Here is a 27,967-nt window from a genome sequence, read left to right as displayed (position 1 = left end):
GCCGCCGCTGCCCGGCTCCGCTCCGCCTCGCCAGCCCCGAGCGGGTGCCCCGGCCCTGCCGCACCTCCCCGGCCTCCGCAGCCCCGGCCCGGCGGGCGGTGAGTGCTGAGCCCCCCCTGCAGGCCCGGGGGGAGCCGGGGGGATGCTCGGGGGCCTCGTCGTCGCCGGAGGGAATCGGGGGACCGGGTGGGAATCGGGGGCTGAAGGGGCGCCGGGACCTTCACGGCGCCCCCACTTTGTCCCCTCCTGTCCCCTTCCTCCGGGGGGTGCAGGCTCGGGGCTCGGGGCTTCGCCCCCCGGGGGTCGGGGTCCGGCTTGGGGAATGTCCTGGGTTGGGAGGTGTGTTTGGGGTGGTCCTCGTGTGTGTGTGTCCCTTCCTTGGGTGATGGGGTCCTGCGGAGGGTATCCCCCTCCCCGCCCCGAGGTGCTGGGGGGAGCCCTAAAGGCACCACCCGGAGTGCGGGGCTGTCCTTGGAGCAGCCCCTCAGGCGTTTTAGGGCTGAGCTGGGTGCACCCCACCCGGCTGGGCTCCGGGAGTCCTCCCAGGGTGCTGGATGAGCGGCTCCTGACACCCCCCAGCCGCTGCCCCCTGCCCCATTTCCAAAGCATCAGGGCTTGGGGGGCTCGGGTGTCCCGAGAGCAGGACCTGGGGGCTGCAGCGCTTCCCGAAGCCGCCCCTCAGCCACCGACCTCCCGGCTGGCAGAGCTGCCCCCCGTTAGGGCACACCGAGACCTCGGGTCTGGGGTCTGCACACCACAGCCCTGACACCTCTGGGGCTCCTTGGTGGAGGTACCACCTCGGTGCCCCTGTAAAAGGAGCATCCCCTGCCCTCCCAAAGAGCTCGGTTTCTTGGGGAAAAAAGCACGGCATTACAGTGCATTTATACTGCATGAAAAACCACTTTTATAACGCCTGTGCCAGAGGGAACATCTAACCAGAGCCATACCTGTCTGGGCATTCATCTGTATGGGAACTCTGCAGCCTCTTCCCTGGCTAACACCGGGGTTGTCTTGCAGAAACCATTTAGTCTGTCTAGACAAGTATGATGAAGAGCAAAGTGCCCAGAGCAGTGAATGATTAGAGCCTGGCTCTCTCTGCAATGTTGGGTTTGTTGTACAGTGCTGATAGGTGGTGTGCTCTGCTTCTGGGTGCCTTTGGGTCTTTGGTTATCAAATGCACAAGAAGTAACCAGATGACCATGCAGGTTTGTTGTATGCAAGAGCAAGGAAAGAAGAATGTAGCCAGCTCTCCATCACATGTGTGCATGCGAGAAACATCACAGAAAGTTTAATGTGATTAAATGAACAGAGAAAATCACAGAGCACCAAAAATGAATAAATAGGTGATGGGGGGAAGGGTGTGTACTTTTGTCTTTCCTTCTGGAGGATAGCACAGATAAGTTCATTAATATTAGTGTGGCACTTAGAGATCCTTAAATAGAAAGTGCTAAAAAAAATGTAGCATTATGCATGAGCATAGAATAAATAAGATCCTTAGGATAGGAGACAAACTGTGGATAACGCATGTCCTTAATACATATTCATGTGAAGTAGAGTGTACTGAAGAGAGCAGGCTTTAACATAAAACAAAATCAAGGGGAAAGCGGCTGTGTAAGCATTTGTAAATACTCTGCAAGCATACACCTCCATCTTAGGTACTCGATGACCCTTACAAATCTAGTCTTTAATACTGCAAACCTTCCTGCATATGGGCTGTCCATCTGCCTTGCCCAACAGTCCAAGTAAATTCACGAGGAAGATTCAGGTGAGGACGAACTTCCAGGGCTGAGCCCTGCGGCAATAACACATCCATCACACTTACATGGCAGGTAGGCTCTCCTCCCAGTAAATGCACGTGTGAATCCCTAAAGGTTTCCACAGCTCCAGGAATGACTCATTTTCAGAGAGACCACACAAAGCATCTGTTTCAGAGTCACAAGCATATTCTAGAGACATGACACACAAATATTATTGGGAGCTGGCAGCACACGAGGCCAGAAGGTTTTTATCTAACTTCATGGGTGGGAACACACAGATCTGATTAAAAGTTTTGTGGCCATTGAATGCAAAGGGAACAGAAGCTGCTGCAGTTCCCTGTGGGTACAAGTATGGGGCTGAGTCAGGCCCAGGGTGTATTTTCTCCGTGAGCAGAGATGGATTCTGAGAAGTGCTGAGTGTCCCGCAATCCCCCCAGCCCCCAGCAGTTATCCCTTTTCAGGTCCGAACCCGACAATACAGATTTGTTCTGACCTCGGGAACTGAGCTTACTCAGTATGCAACGCCTTGCTCCATGCAAGGGACTGCATTCCCTTCCTTGAGGAAGGAGCTGGAATACCAAGAACTTTATTTGCACTGGGGTTACAAGCTCACACACCTCCGTGTCTTCTCTGTGTCCCCTTGCATCAGACTTTGTCACCCACTGAGTGTTCAGGAAAAATATCTTTCTATTACATATCAGCAAACTGATAAAATTGCTTTCAGGCTGTCATCTGTGTTATACAGGGGAAGGAGAGAGTGCTCCCGGAGTAGCAGTAGCAGATACCAATTGCAAATCTCAAGAAAAGAGCTATTAAGCAACTAGGGCATGTGTTGATAATTAGCTAACGCTTGTTCTGCTTGCTCTGGGCTTTACACTGCTGTTGACTGGCTATGAATTTTCTGCACTACCACTGCTTGTTTACAGTACAGCACCTAACTTAAGCAATTAATCAGTTTTAACAGACTCTGCTAATGTCCCTCTGACATCCGAAGAGCCCAGTTAAATGACTCTGTCTCTAAATACTATCCAAGAGCCGAGGGGAAGAAAACAGGATAAGCACAGCCTGCAGAGACAGAAATGACTTACACTTACATTTATTAGAAAATAAATGACATTAGAATGACCAATTTTTATCCATGTATAACATATATATTTCTTTTTATAAAAAAATAAATATAAAATACAATCTTTACAATGTTAGGATGAAATTTCTTAAAATAGCCCAAAAATCCATTTGGTACGGGAGGCCCTTTTCTGGACTATGTAACACGGACTCTCAACACACAAGTCCATTTCTACTTTGTTGGACTATCCCGCACTGTATGGTGCTGCCTTGGCTTTTGAGAATTACACTGTTGGTGCCAGCCCCACGCTTATCTATCCAAGAAAGCAATGTCTATATAATAGAGAATAAATGACATATATGTGGATAAGGAAAGGAATAATTCATAGGTAATTTTCAATTACAGAGAATAATTTATAGGTGCCTGATTTGTAAAGGGAATAATTTATGAGTAACCTGAATTGCACATAAAAAGTATTTACAGGTTAGTGTAACAAAGGGAATATATCGGCTGCACAGCTGTGTTAAGACTGGATTTGTGAGGCATTTCTTGTGCAAACACCCACCATTAAAAAACTCTCCACATTCCACAGTGAAAGGATTTGGGGAATATGCCCATCTGACCTGAAACCTCCCCAAGTTACCAAAAGCCACGTGTACTGGTGAGCTGATGGGACTAGGACTAGCCAGCCTCCAGACGCAGAATTATCACTCTTGCACCAAGGCTGGCGTGGTGCAGCACAGCACCTGTGCGTGCTGTGTGGTCCCAATGAGCCTGGTTTTGGTTTAGTTTAGGATTCCTGGCAGAGGTTGGCTCCTTCTTGCCCTGTTAGGGACCCTGCAGGGTGCCAACAGGGCGTAGTCTCATGTTTCCTGCTACGTAGACGTGCATCACTCCTCCCTGTGACCCAGTAACGGGGTGCTCCTAAATGTGGAAAAAATGTAACAGTGGCAAATGGCTGCAAGTAGGAATAATAAAATTCAGATTGGAAGTAGGAATTTTTTTTTTCTTTTTTTTTTTTTTCTGATGGTAAAAGTAGAGAATGATAGAGTGGACACAGTGTGTGCCTCCACTTGCAGCAGATCTTTAAATTGTTATAATTTTGCTTAAAGGATTTCTTCAAGTGCAACTACAAGTTAATGGCCTTTTAAATAATAAGAATTGCTTTCTCCTCCTCAGGACTTGCAAATCAAGTTCTAGGGCTTGTCATTGGCTAAGAGGTCAAATTAGTTGCTTTTTGCTTTGAAGATGTAATGTCTTCTTCCTCCATACCTGAAGTGCATATAGATGCACTGGTACTTCCACTCCGTCATCACCACCTTAACATCCTAAAAACCAAGGAGAAAAAAAAGCCCACCTAAGCTAAAATGCCATTGCCTCCTGAAGCACTGCATCAAGGGGTAATACAAGGCATCCTTGACACAAGAGATGAAAATTACAAAGCCCTTTCACACTACTTCAGTTAATGAAATATCCAAGTATTTGCGCTTGATGTAATACAATCTACTACAGTTAATGTTGTAAACCAGTTTCTTTTCTTTCAAGCTGCTAAAGATGTCCATAGTTTTTTTTCCAAAGTGCTGATTTTTTTTTTCCCAGTGAAGTATTTTCAAAAACCTTGTTAAAGAGAAGTAATGGTGTCAGATGTGGCCATTACAATGTGTTGCCGCTGTTCTGTTGGGAGCAAAAGCAGAGTGCCCAGAGGGAGGAGGCACACGCTGCTCCAGACTGTACATTGCAAGAGAATTCCTGCCCTTCAGCTTTCAAACCATCAAAGCATAATCACGGACATCCTTAGGCATGTTGGATGCTCACAAAATGCCCATGCTCATAGCTGGGAGTGTCTGATGCAGGCTGAATATCCCCATTTAGGAAGCCTTGGGAAACAACGTATGTTCCATATCTTTGGGCACACACTATATTTTATGAGAGAGCCGGAGGGAACACATGCTCAAAGACTGTGTGCTCATTGTATTCGTTGTTGCATACATTCACTCTTTGCTACTTCCCATTTAGAAAAGAAAAGAAGAAAAAAATTCCCTTCATTCTCTAACCAACTCCTCCCCCTGCATACCCACTTGTTCACCAGGAAGAGCTGATGAAAGCAGCTCCTGCTTCTCAGTGATCTTTGACAAGACCACTTGTAACCTGGACCAAGCACAAAGCCTCTGTTTGATTTCCTTCAGAGCAACAGGCTCCCAAGTGGCTCACACATCCTCAGTGATTTTAACATTGTGAATAGTTTCCTAGTGTAAGTTCTGTATATGACCAAAAAAAATGATGCTGGTATTTAAAGCTTGCACAGAACAAGTGAAATCTTGGCACTACTAAAGCCCCAGGCAAAACTTCTGATGACTTTCTGGGGTTAGAATCTCCCTTCACACTCTCAAATTTGGAAGCAAATCAGAAGTGTAGAGATATTGGTGACAAAGCACAAAACAACCTCACGTGTACTCTTGTTGCTACTAGTAAAAATCCTGCAGAAGCAACACGGACATGTTGGGGGCAATAAGAAGAGGTTGCTGAGAAAGCATCCCAGACTTTATTTCTAAACTTCCCTTGGATTAGGACCCTCGTACTACTTCAAATCCCACTGTGCTGTCTGCCGTCAGGCTTTAATGCTAGCAAAACACAAAGCTTGCAAAAATAAAAGCAAACTGCTTACCTGCGCCATTGCCTGTGCGATATACCCTTAGCTCCAAAAGAGATCTTACAAAAAGAGTCTTTTCTAAGGACTGCTTATACATACAAATATCTTCCCAAGGGTTAGATGTAAAGAAATTCAATATTAATTTTAATGGTTTGCCACTTTTCTCTTACGGTGAAATGACCAGAGCCATCTCTGTGTAATTGAGGAAAGAATTTGGCTTGTGTTGGTGCTCTTCGTTAAACATTGAATTCACTGTTGTGTTGCTGTCCTCAGGGGCCACTGACTGGCACTTACCTGACAGAGCTGGGCTGTAGAACTACTTAAATTACAGACTTAACCAGTTCCTTGTAAAAATATTTCACCTTCTTTTATCCTCTCTCCTGTGATTGCATAATGCTGTTACAACACTGATGGTCAGCAGCTGATACATGGGCTTATCCACCCAGAAAGCTCACCTGGTTTCTTCTAAACTAGTATAACTTGCCTAATAGAAGATAATATTTCTTCCTAGAAACTCTGTGCTTTTGTGCATATACACCTGTATATTTTCATTCTGCTCTACACAGGTGGAGCTCTTACCTGTGGCAGGGAGCTTTGCCCAAAGCACTGCTGCAAAATACTTGAGTTCTACTTGGCGCACACACACATTTTCAGTAAAATCAAGATGTAGAACAGCCATAGGGTTAGCATATTGGTTCCTCTTTTTATTTCCATTGAGATGCCCACTGGGATTTCCATTGCTGCCTAAATTGCAACAGGAAATAGGTGCCTGACTCCTGCTGCTGGCCTTAGAAAAGACCATGGAGAGGATATTTCCCAGATGCTATGACTTGATTTCCTTCTGCTGTAGGCTTTCATTTACTCTTTATTTACCACTTCAACATCGCTGCCTTGTTTAGCATTCTTGATGTCACACATCTGACATGAGCTGTTCGTGAGGTGACACAATGGCAGGGGGCCCACACAGATCTAACTAGAGAGGCACAGCAGCTGCACAAGGCTCATGCAGCACATCCCACCTGTGGATCAGGCTGGGCAAAATTCCTTAGGCAGGTGCCCTGGGTCAGTGCCTAGGAGCCAGGATTGAAAGTTGTTAGAGGAAATTGTCAACAGGAACAGCTGCTGTTACTGGTGCCTGGTAAATCAGGAGTTCAGGCTTCTAATAGATTAAAAAAAGACCAAGACCTACCTCTTCTCTTTTCCTACTGTGGCATTTGAGAGCCCTAAGCAAAGAGGAGCACCACCTTTCAACAATGAGGGCTAGCACAGCCAGATACACACCACAGATATTTACCACATTATCGGGACTTTGGGATGGAGCACCAAAAAATAAAAAAAAATCAAACCACCTGATTTAATCCAGACATGTGGTAGCAATAACGGGGCTATGCATTCTTGAGCACCATCTACTGGTATGCTGTCCATAAACCAGAGGCACGCAGATGTAGAGCACCCTGTCACAGCTGCGCTCACGTAAACGCACAGGGCTCCTGGCCAGCACTGAGCATTTACGAGCTCCCAGCCAAGCCTTACAGCTGGGAGCCTGGGGCAAACAGCTCCGAAAGCAAAGCTGGAGGAGGCTCACAGGTCCCTGGTGCTGATGGTTGCCTCTGCTCCTGCAGGCAGTGCCACAGCCTGCGGGCCTCTCCGCAATGCTGCAGTGCAAACATGCTCAGGAATTCAGCTTCGGGCCCCGGGCTCTGAAGGATGCGCTGATCTCGACCAACCCAGCCCTGCAGGAGCTCTATGCCAAAGCTTTCTCCAGGGCGGAGAAGCTGTTCCTCTCCGAAGCCTACAACCCGCAGAGAACGCTCTTCTGCACGCTGCTCATCCGGACGGCTTTCGACTGGCTCCTCAGCCACCCCGATGCCCCCGAGGACTTTGAAACCTTCTATCACGCCATGCTGCAGAGGAAGCAGAGCTTCTGTCGGAAGCACATTTACCTGCAGCCTATAGGTAATGCGGGTGTCCCCTGGTAAAGCATGGGAGGGAGGTGGTGCCAAACGCTACTAACCCATCAGCCTCTTCCAAGGACTAACCTGTGGACGGGAAGTTCAGTCAGTAGTACCAAAGGCTCTGCCATGCCCCGAGTCCAGAGTCACAAGTCGTGATGACTCCACAGAATCATAAAATCATTAGGGTTGGAAAAGCCCTCCAAGATCATCTGATCCAACCATCCCCCTGTCACCAATGTCACCCACTAACCCATGTCCCTAATCACCAGGCCCAACCTTGCCTTGAACACCCCCAGGGACGGTGACTCCACCACCTCCCTGGGCAACCCATCCCAATGACTTTCTGAGAAGAAATGTCTCCTTGTTTCCAACCTGAACCTCCCCTAGTTGTAGAGAGCAGTAAGGTCTCCCCTGAAAGACTAAATAACGCCAGTTCCCTCAGCTGCTCCTCAAAGGACTTGTGTTCCAGGCCCTTCACCAGCTTCGTAGCTCTTCTCTGGACACGGCACCATGTGTGCCCTTGGGTGAGACTTGCTGCAAATATATGTATGCACAAATATGCATATATATATAAGACAACGCTGGATAAAACAGCATTTCTGGAACTCCATCCCTGCCAGTTAATAAAAAACAAACAGCTCCCTGTCCCCAGGCTAATCCTTCTGGGCTGCTTATCTCAGAGATAACCTTCTGAGCACATCTGCTTTGCTGTGATAGACACCACCAGGTCTCAGGGTGACCTCTGAAAGAGCCCCCATCTCCTCCATACCTGGCCAGCCACTTGGAGGTAACTGCCACATCCCAGAGTAAGCAATTACCTTCACAACGAGCCTGCCTTGTGCCCAGTTGCTGTGACCAGCCCCACAAAACCCTGTCAGAGCACTGACACCATGGCTTCTCTTCTCAGACCTGATCGAAGGGCCCGCTGGGCTGTCGCTGCTGGATTCCCTGCAGAGCTGCGTTGAGTCCTTCTTCCTGGGGCTCCGTGTCAAGTGCCTTCCCTCCATTCCCATCTCTTCCATCCACTGCTGCTACCGCCACAGCCAGGACTCGGACAGGGTGCAGCTTCACGCAGGTAAGGACCTGGCAGCGTCCTGGCACCAGCCTGGCGTGCTGGCACCATGGAAAATAGGAAATGCCTGCGATATCCCTTCATTGCCTGCGCAGGGAGGGGACGAGGAAGGGAGTGAAAAGGGAGAAATCCTGTTCCCATGGAAAAGCCAGAACTCTGAGGCTGGAAACAGGAATAAAAAACAAAGTGACTTTCATCACATTTTCCTCTGCTGTTTGTGTTTTTCAGCACTGTTTCGTTTAGATCCCGCTCGGATCAGCTCTGGGGGAAGGCACTGTAGATCTCATGCGGGCTGAGTTCTTCCACCTCCTGTCCAGAGCCAAAGTAAATCCATGGCCTGGGTGGTGCAGGTGGGGAATTCAGCAGCCTTTCATGTTCGGAAATTGGGGTTCAAGTGTCACACAGCTCCCCAGGGCAATGGGTCCACCAGCTGCCAAACTTGAGCTGCACAAACACCCAAACAGGTAGCAGGGGCAGCATGTGCCTGTCCTGGCCCCCATGCCACGGCCATGGGGCTGCTCCAGCACAGCTCTGAAACACCCCTGGGGGAGTTTTGGTAGTTCCACGTGCTCATTTCCATGGGGCGGTGCAGAATTCATCTGCACCTCTGCCCTGGGGTCTGCTTAGCCTTAACGCTGTGCTCAGCACCACTTGAAAAGTCAGGTCCGCTTGTGCTCTGATTTGAGAGGACAGGCTGCACAGCTGCGATTCTCCATCCGAGACACTTGGTCCAGCAGCTCTGCCTCACTGCAGCTTGGATTACATGCTCCTTCCCGTTAGCAGGAGGAATTCTGGCTCTTGCGTGCCTTCCAAGGATGCTTTGTTTTAATGACCATCTCTCTTGTGTTTGTCCAGATGGGATCCTGAACTTCCTGAAGAACAACAAGCCCATGGATGCTCTGTGTGTCCTTGGACTCACTCTCTTGGACCTTTACCCATGTGAGACCTGGAGCTTCACCTTCAGCAAATTCCTGCCAGGACAAGGTGGGATTGATGTCCAATGATCTCCTAGCACAGGGCGTGAATAAGGCAGCACTGTACCAAAAAGCCTTCCCTGGGAGACCAGAATAACCAAATCTTATCCTTATTTTTTGTTTCCACTCCTTGATGAGAGGAACTGTTTTTTCCCAATTTAAAACTGGGATCTCAGGGCTCCTGATCCAGGGCTGCTATTTCAGGCAAAGGTAACCGAGGCGCTGCAGACCTTGGAAGTGTGGCTCACCACACTGCTAAACTGGACTGCGCTCTCACAGCTTTCTTCTTGTGCTGCCTAAGCTGAGAGACAGTCACAAGCTTAAATGCGCCTCTCTTTACAGAAGTGGGAGTCTGCAGCTTTGCCAGATTTTCCGGGGATTTCCCCCACGGTAGCTGTAGCAGCTTGAACCCGCTGGTGCAGAAGGAACGGTTAGGCCAAGTCAGCAAGGAAAGCAGAGACCGGACCGTGCCGTTCAGTGCCCAGGAGATGGTCCAGTGCTGTAAGGTAGGACTGGCACATTCCTGCACCCTGTATTTCTGGCAGTGTGGGGTTTAATACTTCAGACCTGGGCATAATCCACCTGTCAGCCCATTTAAGCCTGAGATTCTGCTCCTGTACTGGTCCATGCATTTACACAGTCCTAGGCAGTCTGTATCTCAGTGCACTGCGCAGATCTCCCTTACTCCCCTTGCCACTGGAGCAAACTGCAGCATCAGCTGCATGGAGAGGTGACAGGACTTACGGCACAGCAGCACTGGGACAACTGCCCAGCTCCCAGCCTCCTGCTTGGGACATCTGAGTCAGGAGATGTGCAGGCAGTAGGACCTGTTAGCTGATGAAGTATTTGGAGATTAATTTGGATAGCTAATGGTGTTCCGTGTCAGCTAGTGGTTAGCTGGGCAGGTGCATCTTCCTCAGACACAGGCATCCATCAGGGAAGAGGACCGGGCACTAACACTTGTCCAACCTGCTTAAGTGAACAGATGAGAAAAAAATATTAGACAAGTTCGCACGTATATTTATATGCCTTAAGTCCCAGCACATCATCTTCATGAGTGCTCTCACACCTCACCCTATGCCCAGTGCTGCTGCTAGCATTTCTTGCAGTGCTGGCCCACACCAAACACCTGCACCAATGCCTTCAGTGCCATTTCTCTCTGCCTCGCCTTGTGTTTGCTCAGGATGTTCTAGTCTGGGGTCTCTTCCTGTAGAATTTCAAAGGGAATGAGGTGGCAATGGGAGGAGGAGAACCTTCCATCCTCGGCCATCCTGCAGCTGCCAGTTCCCCAGGCAATCACGCTTGGCCAGCTGACTCCAGCTTAGCTTTTGCTTTGGCACAGACATTGTGCTTTGAAAGGACCCAGATCTGTTATTGCCAATAATTTCGTACAGGTTTCTCACATGGATTGTGCTGCTCTTTTCTGACCCCGCTGGGACTGATTTTCTCCTTTAAAAAACAAAACAAAACAAACAAACAAAAAAATACCAAACACTTTGCTCTTGGAGGAGAAAGCTCCAGCAGCACTGCCGCAGAGCTCTGAAACACTACCTATGGGGTCTTCCAAAACATACATCCCCCCTCCTCCACTCCCCCAAATCAGGATGCTGGGTACCTGGGAAGCAGGGAGCTGTGTTCCCCTTGGAAAAGCCAAGGCTGGAGGATGGCCACGCTGAGCTGGTTAGACTGCCAGAGCAGTGACAGGAAAGGAAGGGACAAGGAAGCAGGAATAACTGCTTGCTGCTCTGATTTTTGCCTTCCTGCCAGGTGACTTGCCACGAGATCTGCCACCTGATGGGCCTGGGGACATGCCGCTGGCTGCAGTGCATCATGCAGGGCGCGCTGAGCCTGGACGAGGCCCTGCTGCGGCCGCTGGAGCCCTGCCCCATCTGCCTGCGCAAGCTGCAGTACGTCGTGGGCTTCAAGCTGGTCGAGCGCTACAGGGTGAGCGACAGAGCCCCCGGCCCTTCCCCAGCAGCTGCCAGGCTGCTGACCCCAAACCACAGTGCTAAATGCACTACAGCAGCATGTTAAATGCAGATGCTGCTCTCAGGGCAAGTTTCGGAGCCCACCGATCTGCTAACACCACACATGGACGCCACCACACGCAGTGCTAACACTCCCATAGCTCTCGAAGGGGTTTTCTGCCTCTGTCGTCTAAAAAGCTGGATTCAGCAGCCAAACAGCTAGTGGAATATAAATAATCTCCCCATTCTCATTCTGTACCCTATCTTCTTGCTTATTATTCCTGTCTGACAAGCATCATGTTCAGAGACAGGATTTTCCACGGCCGCCTGTTTTAAAGTCTGTGGGTTATATTTGTAACGAGATGCGTGCAGAATGAGAACGGGGACGCCTCTAGTTTCATTCAGCTCGCAATCAGATGCACAGAAGCATGTCAAAGCATGCGGGGGAAAATACGCTTGCGTGGTTTTGCTGCTCGCCCGTGTGTCTGTGCAGTGTTAGACCCGTCTGGTGCTTGCTTCTGCCTGAGAGCTGCCCAGATCGCCCAGAACACCAGGGGAACATGCTCTGGTTTATTTAAATGCCTGGCCTGTCACCATCCAGCTACTGCTTTCTAGAAGAGAACTGCTGTCTGCATTAAGCCCTTCTAGAAATGCTTTTCCTTTACACCTGCGGTAAATACTGTAATTGGCTCAACATCCCCTGGCAGCAGCAGACACAAAGCTGAAGAAAAGCCTCACTTGCCAACCATCACATCTGCTTCCCTGAGAGTGGAAGCTCAGCGAGATATAGAACATGCCTGTAGGAGACACTTGTGATAAGCTCTGCGAGAGGCTTTGCTGCTGCCTTGAGAGAGGAGATAGGAACGTCAGAGATGAAGCCAGGAGTTAAGCAACTCTCTGCGAAGAGAGCACAGAGCACTTGAAGACAATATCAGATCAGATGACAGTTACTTGCAAAGAATATTTTGGGAGGTCATGGCCAGCCAAGTACAAGGGTGAAGTCACATCTCCCTCTGGAGCACGAATCCCCACCTGCCGCAGAGCAGCCCCAGACGTTCCCAATAAATACAGGAAATGCCAGACACGAAGCAGTTCCCCCCCAGGAGCAGGTAGTGCTGCGAACGTCTGTGACTGAGACAAGATTACAGGCAGAAGAGCACGTGGGACAGGAAACCAGTCCTTATGTAGGAGGATGAGCCCTTCAATTTATTTATCTGAGCTGCACTCAGAAACATACTCCATTTTGTCATCGCAGCTGCTCATTCCGCGATGAATTGTCTTGAAAATTGAAAGCAACCCAATTCTCACTGCGCTTCCTCAGCACAACCAACATTTCCACCTGCTGCTTCTGCAGCCTCCCGGGCCGCTCTGCACGTAGGGCCTGCACCAGAATGCAGTGATTGCAACGGCCACGCTGAAAAACAAAAGCAACCAGAACACACGACTCACCAGTGCTCGAGCTGCCCTTAGAGTCTGGCTTAGCAGCACAGGACAGCTGTATCCTCTCCCTGGTGTTAACCACAGTTTCTGCAGCCTTTGCAAATTCACTAGTTAGGGTACAAATACTGGTTTAGCAAAGCTAAATCATGAATATTTGAGGACTGGAGCTTGGCTAAGGGCAAGGATAATATTTTGAGTCTAGCTAACGCTGCAGAGACCCGTGCCCTAGAGTACTGTTGTTTGTTCTCCACGGGCTGCATTAGCATGGCTTAAATCTGCTCCCAGGCTCAGTGTGACCACCCTGCGGATGGGGCATGGTGGCCCTGACGTGGCACAGGGGCTTAAAAAATTTCCACTGCCTCCCCACTGGAGTCCCCTGAAGTGTCAGCTCACAGATTTCAGTCCTAGTGACTTCACGTGCTCTTGCTTGCAGGTAAACTAAGACTGTAAAGAAGGTGCCCCGTTCCAGTTATATCTGTGAACACTAAAAAAAAAAAAAAAAGAAAAAAGAAAAAAAAAAGGCTGCAGCCCTACAAACCCTTCACATCTGTGAGGCAATAAGCCACCCAAGAGCGAGAAACAGGAAAGATTTCTGGGTTTTGGTAGTGATCTCGAGTCAATTATTCCTTCCATTAATAATAATCCAGATGTTCTCTGTGAACATCCTCGTCTCAGCAGTTTCGTTTCCTCTTCTGGGGAATTGTGCTAAGTAGCAGTTGTGATTCTTTCCCAGATTCTCAGTCTTGGGAGTTGAAAGGGACACAGAATCACGGACTGTTGGCAGCTTCCAAACAGCCCCACTGTCCCCTTCCCCAGTCTGGCTCCTGCTGCAGCTTCTGGTGCATTCTTTGTTTTTTAAGCCCAGAGGGATGGAGGGGCTGCTGGAGGTGGGATGAGGCAGGAGAAAAGTTGTCCCTTTGCATTTTGACTTGCCCCAGAGGGAGGGGGCAGGGCAGACTAACTTAGCTGAAAGGGTCCATTTTACTCTTGTATGAAATTCTTCCCCGAGGCTCCATGCACAGACTGAAGCAAGAAGCAGGGCCGATTTCTCCCACCCACTCAATTTGAGCTCTTTATCTTTTCTGTCACTTGCCTGAAGAGAGAGCAATAGAGGAGGAGAGGGGGAAGGGAGAGGGGGGATGCTCCTACAGACGACAGCTCTGTAGCACTGCAAATTTCATGCCCACTTCTCAAACATGACAGCACTGGGTTCACTGCTGTGTGCATGGACCCAGCACAGTGACCAGTGCACTGGGGCCACAACCCAAGTTAATGCCCTGTGCCTTTCACCCCTGCCTTTTCCAAGGCAAGTGCAGTGCTTTGCAAATGTACCAGCTGGGAGCTGCAGAGAGGAAGGCTGAGGAAATAGGCCACGAGGGCGTGAAAAAGCTGAAAAACAAACAAAAAATGCCAACAAGGCAGACGGGGAGATCACCTTTTATCCAGTGATGACTGGAGTAGTGATTCATCCCCCCAGAGCACAAGGAATAAATGTGCCAGAAGCAACCCGCTATATGCCACATTGTAGCGTTTAATATTTAAAAAGGAAATTGTCTCAGACATTTTCCTTTCATTAATTCTTTCCTGGAGCCCGGCCTTCCAACTTGTGCGCTTCAGCCCGAGAGGCGAGGAGCTATTCTTGGGAATACAACACACATTGCCACCGGAGCCAACCACACCATGAAACAAAATTCTTCCCCGCTATCTCAGGAGCTTTTGTGGTGACACAGCTTCCTCTAGGGATGCGCGGGTTTGGCTCTAGTGGAAATCATGTGCAGAAACGGGGGAGAGAATTTGTGCCATTTTTCTCAAGTATCTTCAATAACGTGGCAGATTCAGCCCACATCTGATGGGGCCGGCTCTGCCATGGCCAGACTGCAGGAAGACAAGAGAAAGCCCCTGCTCCTGGCAGGGAGCACCACAGCATCCCAAGACAGCTAGGTTTCCCCAAAAACATTAGGTAAGGCTTACCTGTTTTCTCTCGTTCTCTAAAACGCCACCTTTTCCCTTCTCATCGCAGAAGCTCTACGCCTGGACGCAGACCGTGCTGTCCACGTGGCCGAGGCAAGAGTCGGCGGACCTGTCAGCCTCGGAGGATGTCCCCGCGGTCAGCTCGGACTCCGGGATGTGCTGTGAGAACGACTCAGAGGCGGTGACCTCCTTGTCGGAGCCGCTCACGCCGGACACGTGTAGCCAGGCCTTGTCCATCGGCCAGGAGCTGGAGCAGGATGAGCAGTCGGGCTCGCTGGCCGAGGCACACAGCCAGCCCCAGCTCGCCGGGCCCGCCAAGGCCACAGATATCGTTAAGGATTACGAGCTGTGGCTGGAGACCTGCATCGCCGCCCTGGAGAGGAACGTCTCCGAGGAGGAGCTGGCTCAGGTGGACAAGGCCGTGGACGCGCTGGCCAAGTGGGAGATGTTCACGGGACAGCTGCCCGTGATGAAGAAGGACCAGCCCTTTGCTAGGGACAACACCGGGCTGCGGAAAGTTCTCGGAGACAAATTTTCCTCCTTGCGGAGGAAACTGAGTTCCAGAAAACTGTCCAAAGGGGAATCGTCCCCTCATCGCTGGCGGTGGGAGGAGAACTAGCGAGGGTCTGCCTTGGGATGGGCCAGCTCTGCTCCCAGGGCTTTGGTTGCATTACTGTCCTGCTCCTGAGCTGTGTCACCACAAGTTGTTGCTGTCAGAGGGAAACAGGAACTCCCCCCAGGAATAAAAGGTGTTTCTTTTTCTGAGATTGCTAACATCATTTTGACATGATCAGTTCTTTGGTAAGGGTTTTTCCTGTGCTGGTCTAAGCTCTAGCACGACTCTAAATTCCTGTCAAGTCCTATGTAGGCACTTTATTTTCATGCTGTATTTCATTTGGTCTGAAGTCAGCTGGGAAGAGGTCTATGCTAAACACTAAACACATTCACACAGAAGCTCGGGCCATCTGAACAAACAGATGCAAATTAACCAGGGCAGCTCTCTTCCCATACACAGAGCTCTCCTACTTAGCATTTCTGTCTGACGCAGGGCTATTATTCCTCCCTCTCTCCCCCCTGCCAGACCTTCATCTCTATTCTGTTCACTGCCCCATCGGCTGGAGGCTGAGCCCAGCGCGGGAGCACAAACGAGGCCGACAGACCACGGCTGTGGGTGGGGGGGAGAGATGGAGGCGGACGGACAAGGAGGCGGTGAGCAAAGCAGAAAGCTGCCAGGCAGCTCGTCTCCCCTAGAGAACAGCGTTTGTGTGACGGCTGTCTTTTGGCGGACACTCTGGGGGATCTCCAAGGCTGCTTCACTTCAAAGCCAGGCTTGGAGCTGTGAGCTAGAACTACTCACATCCTCTGCAGATTGGCACTGGAGAGAAAACCTTTGGGGAAAAAAAAAAAAAAAAAAAAAAAAAAAAAAAAAAAAAAAAAAGAAACAACACAGAACAAGAAGCAAGCATTCTCACACACATTGATTATTAACTTAAAAGGGGGAAGTACACACGCATTCCTTTCCCTGCCTTAAGAAGGCAAAACCCCATTCCTTTCACTCTTCTCTGCTCCATAAGTCACCCACTGAAGGGGAACGGGAGCTGTGCTGGCCCCAGGAGCTGCCTTCCCCTGCTGGGGGCACGCTGTGTCCCTCCAGCTATTTATAGATGGAGCTCAAGAGGCTGATGGCTTTCAAGCCCTGTAATAGCAGCACAGGGAAGGCTGGCCCTCTCCTCCCACAGTTCACTCAGGCCGCAGCACTGATAACGCTCCCTACAGCTCGCAGGGCCATGGCCACACTCAGATTTCCCCCACCTAAAAATATCTTTGAATTAACAACTGCAAAGGACAGGAAAGCAGGTAGGTCCAGTTCAGCTGGGGGGTGAGAGAGGCTATTTGCCTCAGCGGAGCTAATAATTAGGGCTTTCCACAGTGCTTGCCCTGTGCACTTTGAAGGCAAGAGGACCCAAAACCCCGCAACGCGGTTTTGGGGTAGGTAGGGAGAGAATCAGAGGAAGACATCCAAGAAAAGCTTGAGATTTACTCGTGAAAGTTCAAAAGATTTTGCTTAAATTCAGCCGAATGCAGGACACACAAGCAACTCCACCTGAGCATGATTCAGGCAGGGAGAAAAAGGGAATTTGACTTCAGGAATGGTGATGGCAGCTCCTGGCAGCTCCTTTTCCAGGCTGTGCACCCTGGCTCAGCGCAGCAGGGCCGCTGCTGCCGCCCTCTCCTGGTGCCTCCGAGGGGCTCTCGGCCACAGCATCCTGCCCTGCAGCAGAAATTCCCCGAGCAAATCCTACCGGAATTACAAACCCGCGTACCGCCCCACGCTTGCTCATGCGTTGCTGTAACAGATTTACTATTTTAAGCAAGAGATTACTTTTTTTTTTGCTCTTGCTTGATTCCGTAGTGAATCATGAGGCTGAACTTTCGAAACTTTCCCCAAAGACACCATAAACTCAGGATGACAATACAGCCTGAGGGAGAGAGACAGACGGCTTTCTGTCATAAAGTCCAAAGGCAACACAGAGCAGGGGAGGCACAGACCCAACCTGCACTGCTGCAGAAGTCACAGATGGGAAACTCTCTGTGTGACACTCGCTTTATAGACCTGTGTTAGCTCTGCTGTGAGAGCACCAACGCCTGCTGTAGAGCTGTCACTTACTACTAACAGATATTTTTCATACTGCCAGTGACAGAACCACCACTTATCAGCTCAGTGTGTCCCAAAGAAAGAAGTAAATGAGAAGGGCCACTCACCTACCTGCGTGGCAGTTCAGCGGGGCCTGCAGGCCGGACACAGCCTTGTGGTGCCAGGCAGAAAGAAAATGGCTGTTACATGTCCACGTCCTTCGGCAGGTGGAGGCGAGGAAGGGGTCCGAGTGCTGCTGGTCCCTGGGAATACGAAGGTTGTGGTGCCCAGGAGCTTCTGGTCAGGCTCCCAACACCAGCACACGGAGCTGTAGCAACTGTCCAGAGCCAGCAGTACTCAAGCACAGGGAGAGAAACACAGGGGAGTAATAATACTTCACCTTGCATTACAAAGCCTACACCAGTGTGAGCGAGGACCCTCTCCTTTCTTCCCCGTGGGCAGCCTGGTTTGCAGAGAGGAACGTGACTGGCCAGGGCTACACAGAAAAATGAAGGTGGTAACCAGGACTAAGGCACAAAGGGGCCGTTCCTATTCTTACCTGCAGGTACTGGTGTTGTAGTGGGGTAGAAAACAGCTGACAGAATAAAAAAAACATATCAAAGGTAAGCCTCTAAATAAGATACCCTGCATTTTAAGCAGCAGCCATACTATCAAATAAAGCAGGTTTCTGAGGAGATCCTTCTACACAGAGAAGTGTGGGAACAGCAACATAACTTGCAGCTAATAAACTGCTGACTTGTGGGCCAGGAAGAGTTTCACCACAGGGTAGGAGGTGGGCAGGAGAACCTAGGTGTAACATTAAGCAGCCCCTCAGTTCGTTGAGCCTCCTGCAGGAAGATGAGCAACAAAAGGAGCAGGGTACCAGGACAGGGATGAAGGCAGGTCACTGGGAAGAGCAGGATCAGCAGCAGCCTCCCTCACAGCCCCAGCAAGGCAGTGCCTTCAGCCCCTGCCTCCTGACAGGGCATCTTGCTGCCCTGACAGGATGATCTAGAAATGAACCCTGCATGTTACCTCGCTGCTGCCTTCAGGAGATGCCCAACTTATTTTGAAGCAACTTCTGAGGTCCATAATCCCTGACAGAGTAGAAAGCACAGCCTTTTAATAGCTTTACGAGCTCATAAAGACAAAGATCTTTTTTCAAGAATAAATTGGCAAAACATTCTGTTCTTACTCTTAAGAAGTTGCTGTAACTGAAGGTAGCAGGGACACAACACATCTGCCACGGGGTGAAAGAAAACCTTTTCTTTTCTCCTAGTTACAGGTAAAATTGCTTGTAACTGATTGCAAAGGTGGGAGAGAAGCCAGTGCCTTCCGCAGATGTTTCATCAGCAATACCCAGCCCTTTGTGATTTAGCAGCAGATGTGACCACCTCCCTCTCCTAATAATGGTGCTTTTAGCTGAAGTTCATTTCTGCTGTGCAAAATTAAGCCTTTAAAGCTACTTGTAAAAATCTCTGAATACTCTTCCTAACTTCTTTCCTTAACACCATGCGGCTTCACAAGATGCCAGTCAGTCTTAAGGAAAATGGGAAGAAACGTGGTAATTTTTGTTAGTAACTGTATAAAACTTCTTCCCAAGCCTACAGAATAGTCAGATACAAGACAGGAGCTGGAAACCACAGGGATTTACTTTATTTCCTCAGTCTCTCCTTCAAGAAACTGTAATGAATACTAAGTACATAAGGGGGCCTACAGGAAAAATGAAGGTCTTTTACTGGGGAGTTGAGTGATAAGACGGGAGGTAATGGTTTTAAGCTAAAGGAGTGTAGATGTAGTTTAGATATGCAGAAGAAATACTTTACTGTGAGGGTGGTGAGGCACTGGCACAGGCTGCCCAGAGAAATTGTGGCTGCCCCATCCCTGGAAGTGCTCAAGGCCAGGCCGGATGGGGCTTTGGGCAACCTGGGCTGGCGGTAGGCATCCCTGCCCACGGCAGGGGGGTGGAATTAGAGGATCCTTCAGGTCCCTTACAGCCCAAACTTTCTCTACACTCTATCTTTTAAGGCTGTAATTCACTGGAATATTTCTTCCTGGAAAAGGGACGATTTGCCTTCACAGAGCCGACAAAAGAGGTCACATGGAGCCGTGCTACTGCTGAGGGTCTCATACTAAGGAGAATGTGATCACACCTGGGAACCTCTTACAAGCTGGTAACAAATCTGCCATTCACTTGCTCTCATTTTCAGGGATGCCGACCACTGGCAAAACACATTGTCACCTGAAAGTGCTCAGCACCTCCAGGGGAAAAAAGGCAGCCATTCCCAGAAGCCTGATGTAGCTGAGGACCTAACATTCCCAGTGATTAGTGAAAGGACAAACATTGCTCTATAGACTTTCAAATTGTGCACCTGCCAATGAAATTGATTGGGCATTAACAGTTCACACAAGAAACAATTACGATTTGCCACAAAAATCTGTCAGCTGTGACCTTTCAGAGTAGAAGCATGAAAGGTTAACAGCATTCCTAAGAACTGGAGCTCAAATTCTGGCAGACTTAGCTGATACCACAACGGCAATCCTGTGCAACAGGGATGCTGAGAACTCCTCAAAGGTCAACGGTTCTGCACCGTAGCACAAGGATACCACAGCACACAAGCAAGGAAGTCCAAGAGGGGACTGGCACCAGAAAAAGAAGCAAGGATAGTTCCTATGGCTATTATCAGATACTACACAGCAGAAGAGAAATCTCCAGCAGGTGTTACCAGCTCAAGCCTAATTGTCTTCTCTTGCTGAGCTTAAAATACATACACACAAACTCAAGCTGTGTCTCCCCTTCCCATCAGTCCTAATGTCTAAAACATTTACTGAAACGTCACAGATGAATGAGTTGGAAGTTTTTTATAGGTTAATGTTTCACCACCCTTCAATTCCTGGACACATTCAGGAAGAATTATTCAGACCAGAACCGGGGAGGTGGGAGATGCATAAAGATTAGAGAACAACGTTTTATTGCATGACAGCTGTAGTTCCATGCAGCCCGTGCTGTAATTTATTCAAAAAGCAGCTTTTTGCAGAAGTTTTTTCAAGGCAATAGTCATTCTCTAGACTCTGTTGAAAGATAAAAGCCATGAAAAACAGTATAACAAGTCAAGTTTTAATAGATTTATAAAATTCATATATACAAAACAGTAAACTAAGTCACCAAAGCTATAAAATACACTTTTTACACATCACAATATAATTTTATCTAGTACACAGTTTTCATAAATTGAAACTATTACAGCAAGTAGCTGCTTCTATTGTGGATGCTGTTTTGGTGCTATAAAGACACTTATGTGAGCAGTCTGGAACTGTGCTTTTAATTTATGCATTTTTTTTAACCTTCTTTAATTTGTCACTGTTTCTAAAGTACTTTCCTGTGATTGTTAGAGAATTAAGGCTAAACTCAGGCCTTTCTTGCCCAATGCAGTGAACTGGTTTAAACAAAAAAAGATATTGCATAGTATGTGTGTTACAATGCATAGGCACCACAGAGCAAGTAAATTGCAGAATAAAAAGATAACATTAATTGGCTTCCTAGCTACATGATTGTGTCACGAGATAACTTGGTGTTTTGTCAGTTTGCTTTCATATATATTGATTCCATAAACAAGACAACTCATCACAAGAGCAATAAATACTAGCCATTTTGTTAAGTGGAGTCTCCAGAAATACTGCTTAACATGGATCATCAATTCAAGCTCATTACACATCCCAGATAACTTAACCTGTACATTGGAAAAACGCTCATTATCCTAAAGACCGTTAATGGCTTCGGTGTGAGCGGGAGTTTGAACACGTCTTCAAACCTATAACCACCGAGCATGCTTCCCAAGTCTTGTGAACTACCAAAAAGACCATTCCTCTTCCACGTCCCCCTTCTCCCTGCTGTCTGCTGCCAGCCTTTGTGCCCAACCACCCACACATAAGCTCAGCACAAAAGACTGACGGGAGGTACAAGCAGAGCAGCAGTGCCATTCCAAAATCTGTTCCTTCCCTCAGAAGAATCTCTCCCTTAGGTCCCACTTATGAAAAAAGTTTTCTCTCCATCAATTGTAGTTTTTATTCCAATAACGGAAACAGTATCTTATCTAGCCATTCCCCTGAAATGCTTCTCGTGCTCTGGTATCTTGAAGAAAGGTTAAGTAGCTGTTAGGAGTAAGATGCACTGTCTGGCCAGAGATCTGCATCCCACATTTTAGCAGGAACTGAGTTTTAGCACCCAGTTATGAGCAGATGAAGAGAGATTTACAGCGGAAGGGTGTGCAGCTGCAGCAGGGCCAGCCTTGCCAGCCTGCTGCTGTTAGTTCACAGCCAATAGCTCTCTGGAGTCACTCAAACCTTTTGGGGTCAATGCAGATGGCATTTCTTTTCAACACAGTCAGTCTTCAAGCACCATCAGCTTTTGGGATCTGTTTAGGAAGTCGCTCCTCTCTCCTGCTCCCTTCCAACATACTTTGGCTTTTTACCAGAATGCCTACCTTGGAAGTCAGTGCTGCTCTTTTTTTTTTTTTTTTCACTCCGTGATTAATTTCATGCCGGACAGAAGACATGACCTTTGGGCATATGCCAAGAGCTAGGCTGCGATACAGTTTGTCAAGCCAGGCACAGAACCGCTAGCACTGACGACCCAGTATGTCCACACTCCCCACCCAGTAAGACAACAAGCATATCAACACACAAACTTCAATACCGCTTTCCAAACGCTGTTAGGAAGACAAAAGCTTAAAGAGTCCAGCTAAATTGCTCAGGCACCAAGATGAGTGAAGTGAGAGCATCACCTGGTTAGCACAACAGCAGTTTCAGCTCTGAACATCCTGGCTTTGGTCAATTCCATCTATGTAAATAAATTAGTGTCAAAACAAAGAAGTGCCCACTTCACAGCACAGAGATCACCCCAGCTAGTTACAAAACAGGTAATATTAAGAAGCACTACGTTTTGTATTGTCTTGCCAATTACTTCCTCAGTAGGCTAGACAGCCCTCATCTAGAAGTGCGTGGAGTCGGTATTAATCCAGCCCAGATCTGGCCCAGGCGATGCCGGTTTTCACGATTCCTGAAATCTGTTATAGGCTCGTTTACAAAAGTAGGCATAGATGTTTTATGGCTGCTGCTAAAACACCCTACCCACCACTTCCCGTGTTACAGAAGTAAAGAAGAGCGTACTGAGGTAAAGCGTTGGCAGTGCTATGTTAAATCCCTGACTACCCCACGTGTTTTTATACTAGAAAAATGTTATAGAAAAAGGCTACTACTGAACCCATCGGAACCCAAGAGAGGTCTCATGATGAGAGGTCTGGTTTGCAGGACAAGCTGCACTGTAGGGAGGTATTATTGCATATCTCGTTTTTTGCCTCAAGCTGGCATGCATCAAATTGTCCATCAACCAAAAGTACTCCTGAAAATTTGATAAGAAAAATCATGTGTTCAAACACACTGCTTGAAAATCAAAAGGGAGCTTTTACAGAATTCCTTGAGTTCTATCCAGCACAATAGGTTCTTCAGAACTGAAAAGGTAAATTCACAGAAAAGGCTGCAAAACACGAAGTTATTATCCAGAATACAGCCACCTAAAGAAGGCAAAGGGCATGTTTTCTAAAGTGATCTTCTGGGGAAGGCTGCCAGTTTCTTCAGTGGTTCCATGTCTATTCTTTTAATTTCTTTCTCTCTTTTTTCTTTTTTTTTTTTTCCCCCACTAACCAGGACTACTGAATACCTGGGTAGCATTTCAAACGGAAAGTTTTTCATATCAAAACCTATTTCAAGTGTCCCAGGGGAACAAAATTTTAGTCTGTAGTGCCACATACAGATGAGCTCTTCCTACACCATTTCATTATTATTTTTTTTTAATTAGTGTACATTTCTCCACTCTGCTTGGTTCAGGCATTAGTAAGCTCAGAAAGTCAAAATGGATGCCTTTAGGAGCTCCTTCAAGCTTGTAACATGACTAGTTCTAGGTTTGATGCAGCAATATATTCAGTTTTTTAAAACACTATTATCATGTCAAATACTCTATGCTGCCATACCAAACAGAGTAAGTTCAATTCTTCATATGAAACTCAAAGCATCTTTGAGTTGTAGTGTGAAGCTGAGTGGCCAGTAATTTCTGTAATCAACACTAGGAACTATTTAATTGCTTTAAAGTGATAACTGCCTATTAAACATGTCATTTATAGAAATTACTCCTACTCTTCCTTATTAAATTCCAATTCACTGTCATCTGGTATTGCCATCTCAGAATTGTTCAGAAAGTGACAGCACTGCAATTTGTTAGCTTAAAAATAAATACAAAGTACTGCTTGATGAAATACTCCCATTTAGTGAGTTTTTCTACTTAAACTGCACGATTACGTAAGTTTCTCCTGCAGGCACAAGCTGCCAGCACTTCCTCTCTTTGTCCTTGCAAGAGACAACCCATTTGCAACACCCCGTCACTGGTCACTGACCTGTAGCATCAGAGAATGGACAGCATTTTTTTTTTTTTTTTTTTTTTAAAGTAGCTGTTCAAGGTCTCCATCTGATTATCATCCTGCTTGTGACCTATTTCCTGACTAGCCAAATGAACAATAACTCTATAAAGTTAACACAAAAAGATGTTCTCTCCAGCTGTGTTTACCTGCAAAGTTCTCCAGGATGTCACTTAAAGTTTTTTTTTTTTTTTCTTGTGAAAGGACTACGCAACTGATCAAGCCTGTCCTGAGATGTTTGTACAACTTAAGCTACCTACATTCTGCTTTAGTAATTAACTGATTTACCATAACATGATTTTCTGGCTTTATTATACTACAACTTAGCTTGAAAAACAAAAACAAAATACCTCAGTTGTGCAAGAAGTAGTGTCTATATTTAGCAAAGAAATTTACCTGCCACCTGAAAAATAATCCTTTTCACTCACAGTCCAAATCCTTCACAAGTTTGAGAAGGGCTTCACTTTTGCATGAAGAGTCTCCTGATCTTGGGTTCCTGGTACAAACCAATGCTATCAAACCCAAGTTACACACAAAAGAGCCTACTGAGCCAAACCACTGATTTTCATCCGCAGTCTAGAGCATCATGCTTAGTTAGGCCCATTTTGTCAAGAGAAGGAAGAAAGGCAATAATGGGCAACAGGTGAGCAAACTGGTTCCCTAGAACTCTGATTTATTGTGCAAAACTGCTGCTTCATACAAAAAATCACTAGCAAGACTGACAGCTCAATATGAGATAACTCATGCTGTTTCTTTTCCAGGTGCAGATCAAGCTACTTAAAGTATATGTTGCATTATTAGCTCTGTTTAGAGTTCTAAACCCATACGGTGACTATGGATACAAAACCATGGATGACCACGGAAAGAAAAACAGAACAGGAAATTCCACACTATGCCTTCCAGGTAAAACTACAGTAGATTCAGACATAAAACTGAGGTAATTCTTGAGAAAAAAAAATAGAGTTGAAAGGGAATGCTTAACTCATTTGAGAAAACAAGCATCATTTTAGCCCATCTAGAAAACTTAGGGAAAGAATAAAGCTCACAGCAGACTAGGAAATAAAATCAAGTCAACCTAGACGTCAGGTCAGCCCATGACTGCCTCCTATTTTCCCAGTGTCTCATGTGAAGTGGAAACCACTATCAGGATCTCCAAGAAAAAATAAAAGCATTGGCATAATCTTCATCTTCAGCCAAACAAATGGGCTAGCTTAGACAAATGAGCCTTATACAAAGAGTAAACTTATTTGCACCAACCAAGGTTACAGCATTTACCTTTTCAAATGTAATAAACTTACGAGCTCTCCCATCTGACTACCAGTCACATGGGATTTTTCCCCTTCAAGGCTAAAAATGAATAAACATTTAAAAGACAGACTTGGTCCTGGCACAAAATAAGACTTGTAACAAGGAAGCTAATTCCTGTTTAAGTTTGCTTAAATTTAAATTGGATTTTCCTGTCTGTAACTTTTCACTGCTTCTTACCTCAACACTGCGTTATGTAACGCCAACATAGCCACATCTTTTCCACTCTGAAGTTTGCACACACAAAAAAGACTGCTGCATTAGGAAGCTACACAAAAATACCGATACAACATCTGCAAGCTTCAGAGGGGAAGAAAGATTCCAGATTTTATCCAAATTAAAATCCTGTTCCGTTGTCCTTTCATGTTTTTTAGACCACATTTCCCATGGGATCACCAGCTGAAGTAAAACGTTGCTTGTTTTGACATGCCATTGCAGTCTCAGTGGGGATTAAGAACTCCAGAGAATCTGCTGCCTTTGTACGGGTACAAACAGCCCTTCAGGTTTTATTCTTGGATAAAAACCATGACAAAAATTAAACAGTAAACTACCTTTGAGAATTATCTAAAGAGGAGCACTACAGTGCTGAGATAAAAGGCAGGTTGTAAGTTTGTCCATGTACCCCACTGTTACAGAAAAGACCTGATATGTCTGTACACAAAAAAGGCACCTGATAGTTATACAGACTGAGAGAGCTAGGAAATTAACAGTTCATATCAACGCTATTCATAGCCTCTTGCAATTTTACGCACAAACCGTTGCCCAAAAGGGGCAACTCCAACCTTGACTGTATTCAGAACTACATGTGCATTACTACAGGCTAGAGATCCCATTAAGACACAGATTAGGGGCTAATTTTACAGCAAGGTTTTGCTGCCCAAATCCATCAGTGCAGCTGTAAAACTGGGATCTCTAGGGTGTTTGGACTTCCTATACAGTCAACTGTTGGGAACTAATCAAGCAGCTGCTGTACTACCAAAGCCTTTGCGTAAGAGTTTAATCAGTTCCAAACTTCCGAATATAGATAAAGCTCTGCCATGTGAGATACTGAACCTTCACAAGTACTGCCAAACCGCAGGTGTGAGCACAGTGCTGAATTTCCACCAAGTACATCTCACTTGAGCACCCCCTGTTCAGAGACGGGGTCAGGTGCTCTAGGACAGGCTGCTTCACCAAGGAAATCAGTTTCCCCATGATGTAATACCCTTTACACATAGTGCAAAAATAAACCCTTCTCCAGCAAGGCCTCAACTTCCCATCCAATTTACTCCAACATGGGTTTCCTTATACAGTTTCAGACTTTTGCTTCAGGATACTCATGCAAAACCTTCAGACAAGAGCTGTGCATCCACCTTAATTAGTGGATTCCAGACCCTTGGCAAAACTGAATATGCATACAAGATCTGGTTATATTCCTAGGGTTAAGAACGCAACTTCCATTAACATTCTCCAAGACAGCTACCAATCTCATTATATTTAGGTTAGTTTGATCAATTCAGCACCTCCAAACTACAAAAAAGGCAGTTTGTATGACTGGTGTCTCTGAAAAATAAGCATATTCATTTAAAACATAGTGTCTTCCATACATGGTTTGTCAGAGATTTTGTTTTCTAGGAAGGCAGAAGGTGGTTGTGTTATTCAGCATTCCAAACTAGGCACAGAACCTACAACGGCCATGTTTCAGTAGTGTTTCTAGTCCAAATGATTCAGTAGCTAACATCAACATTTGATTCCTTCGGCCTATAGCTCCTCTGTTTGGACTGGCTAGTTTACAGCATTCCTGAGCCAAGTAAGTAGCATGGGTCCTACACCACATGCAAGGGCCATAAAGAAAGGATAAAAACTTCGATCTAACCCTCCAGCAAATTTTAACAAGACATGGACTGCTCTCCTTCACTGCAACATAATATCCTTCAGATTCTCTTGAAGGATCGTGTCCTTCACAGCATGAAACACAAAGCGGATGTTTTCAGTGTCTATGGCAGTGGTGAAGTGATGGAAGAGCGGCTTACTACGGTTTCTCCTCTTTCTGTCAAAGCACTGCACCAGGTAACGTTGAACATCTTCTAGCCTGTGAGGGTCCCCCTTGAAGTCCGAGAAATACTTCTTAATGCTGACAGTCTTTACCTTCTCTACAAGAAGATCCATCTTGTTGAGGAATAGGATAATAGAAACATTAAAGAAAAGCTTGTTATTGACTATTGTCTCAAAGATATTCATGGACTCCACAAGTCTATTTGTGCGCCTGTCTTCCATGAGAACCTGATCATATTCACTGGAGGAGACCATAAACAAAATTGAAGTTATTCCATCAAAGCACTGGAACCACTTTTGACGCTGAGATCTCTGTCCACCTACATCCACCATCTTGAAAGGTATTTTTTTAATGATGAAATCATGCTCTACTATCCCCTTGGTGGCTTTTCTAGCCAGCAAAATATCTTGTTTGCTGGGGAAATAATTCTGCAAAAGAAAGGAGAAGAGTGTCAAAAAAAATCCTTCAAAAATGCTGGTTAATTCTTCCAGGTTCACAGTCCCTGACCAGTGAGCAAAGCAACACGTTCTATTGCAGGATGTGGCACAGCCCACTGCTGTAGCAATTTGTTCTTCACAAGCTTATTACAGTTACTATTTTGGAAAAATCACCTCTTTTCTTTCTTCTCCAAATCCGACAGATGTTTTCATTACTCATTTTGAATTCTACA

At 46.8% G+C, this 27,967-nt stretch overlaps 2 protein-coding genes across 4 annotated transcripts in view; one reads left to right on the top strand and one right to left on the bottom strand.

Moving 5' to 3' along the window:
* The first annotated feature begins 28 nt into the window (after positions 1-28).
* On the top strand, positions 29-24,483 carry AMZ1 (archaelysin family metallopeptidase 1). Of its 3 annotated transcripts, none has more exons than XM_084536905.1 (7): positions 29-98; positions 7,096-7,429; positions 8,336-8,503; positions 9,356-9,484; positions 9,817-9,980; positions 11,242-11,418; positions 14,902-24,483. In XM_084536905.1, the coding sequence occupies exons 2-7, from the start codon at positions 7,126-7,128 to the stop codon at positions 15,469-15,471; spliced, it is 1,512 nt and encodes a 503-aa protein (XP_084393031.1). In that variant the 5' UTR covers positions 29-98; positions 7,096-7,125; the 3' UTR covers positions 15,472-24,483. The 3 variants fall into 3 exon arrangements, 2 of the variants coding, with proteins under 2 accessions (XP_084393031.1, XP_084393032.1); XR_014698243.1 differs by lacking the exon at positions 29-98 and having other exon boundaries at positions 2,437-7,429; positions 14,902-19,051; positions 19,698-24,483; XM_084536906.1 differs by lacking the exons at positions 29-98; positions 9,817-9,980 and having other exon boundaries at positions 2,437-7,429; positions 14,902-15,155.
* Positions 20,585-27,967, bottom strand: part of GNA12 (G protein subunit alpha 12) — a 42,264-nt gene continuing 34,881 nt past the window's right edge. Inside the window, exon 4 of the mRNA XM_084536907.1 lies at positions 20,585-27,725. Coding sequence (XP_084393033.1) covers positions 27,156-27,725 — 570 coding nt within the window. The 3' untranslated portion in view covers positions 20,585-27,155. The remainder of the gene's footprint in view (positions 27,726-27,967) is intronic.

Source organism: Aythya ferina, assembly GCF_964211825.1.
Source record: "Aythya ferina genome assembly, chromosome: 15".
Classification (NCBI taxonomy): Eukaryota; Metazoa; Chordata; class Aves; order Anseriformes; family Anatidae; genus Aythya; species Aythya ferina.
The sequence above is the reverse complement of the archived record's forward strand: the minus strand, read 5'-3'. Positions and strand labels throughout refer to the sequence as shown.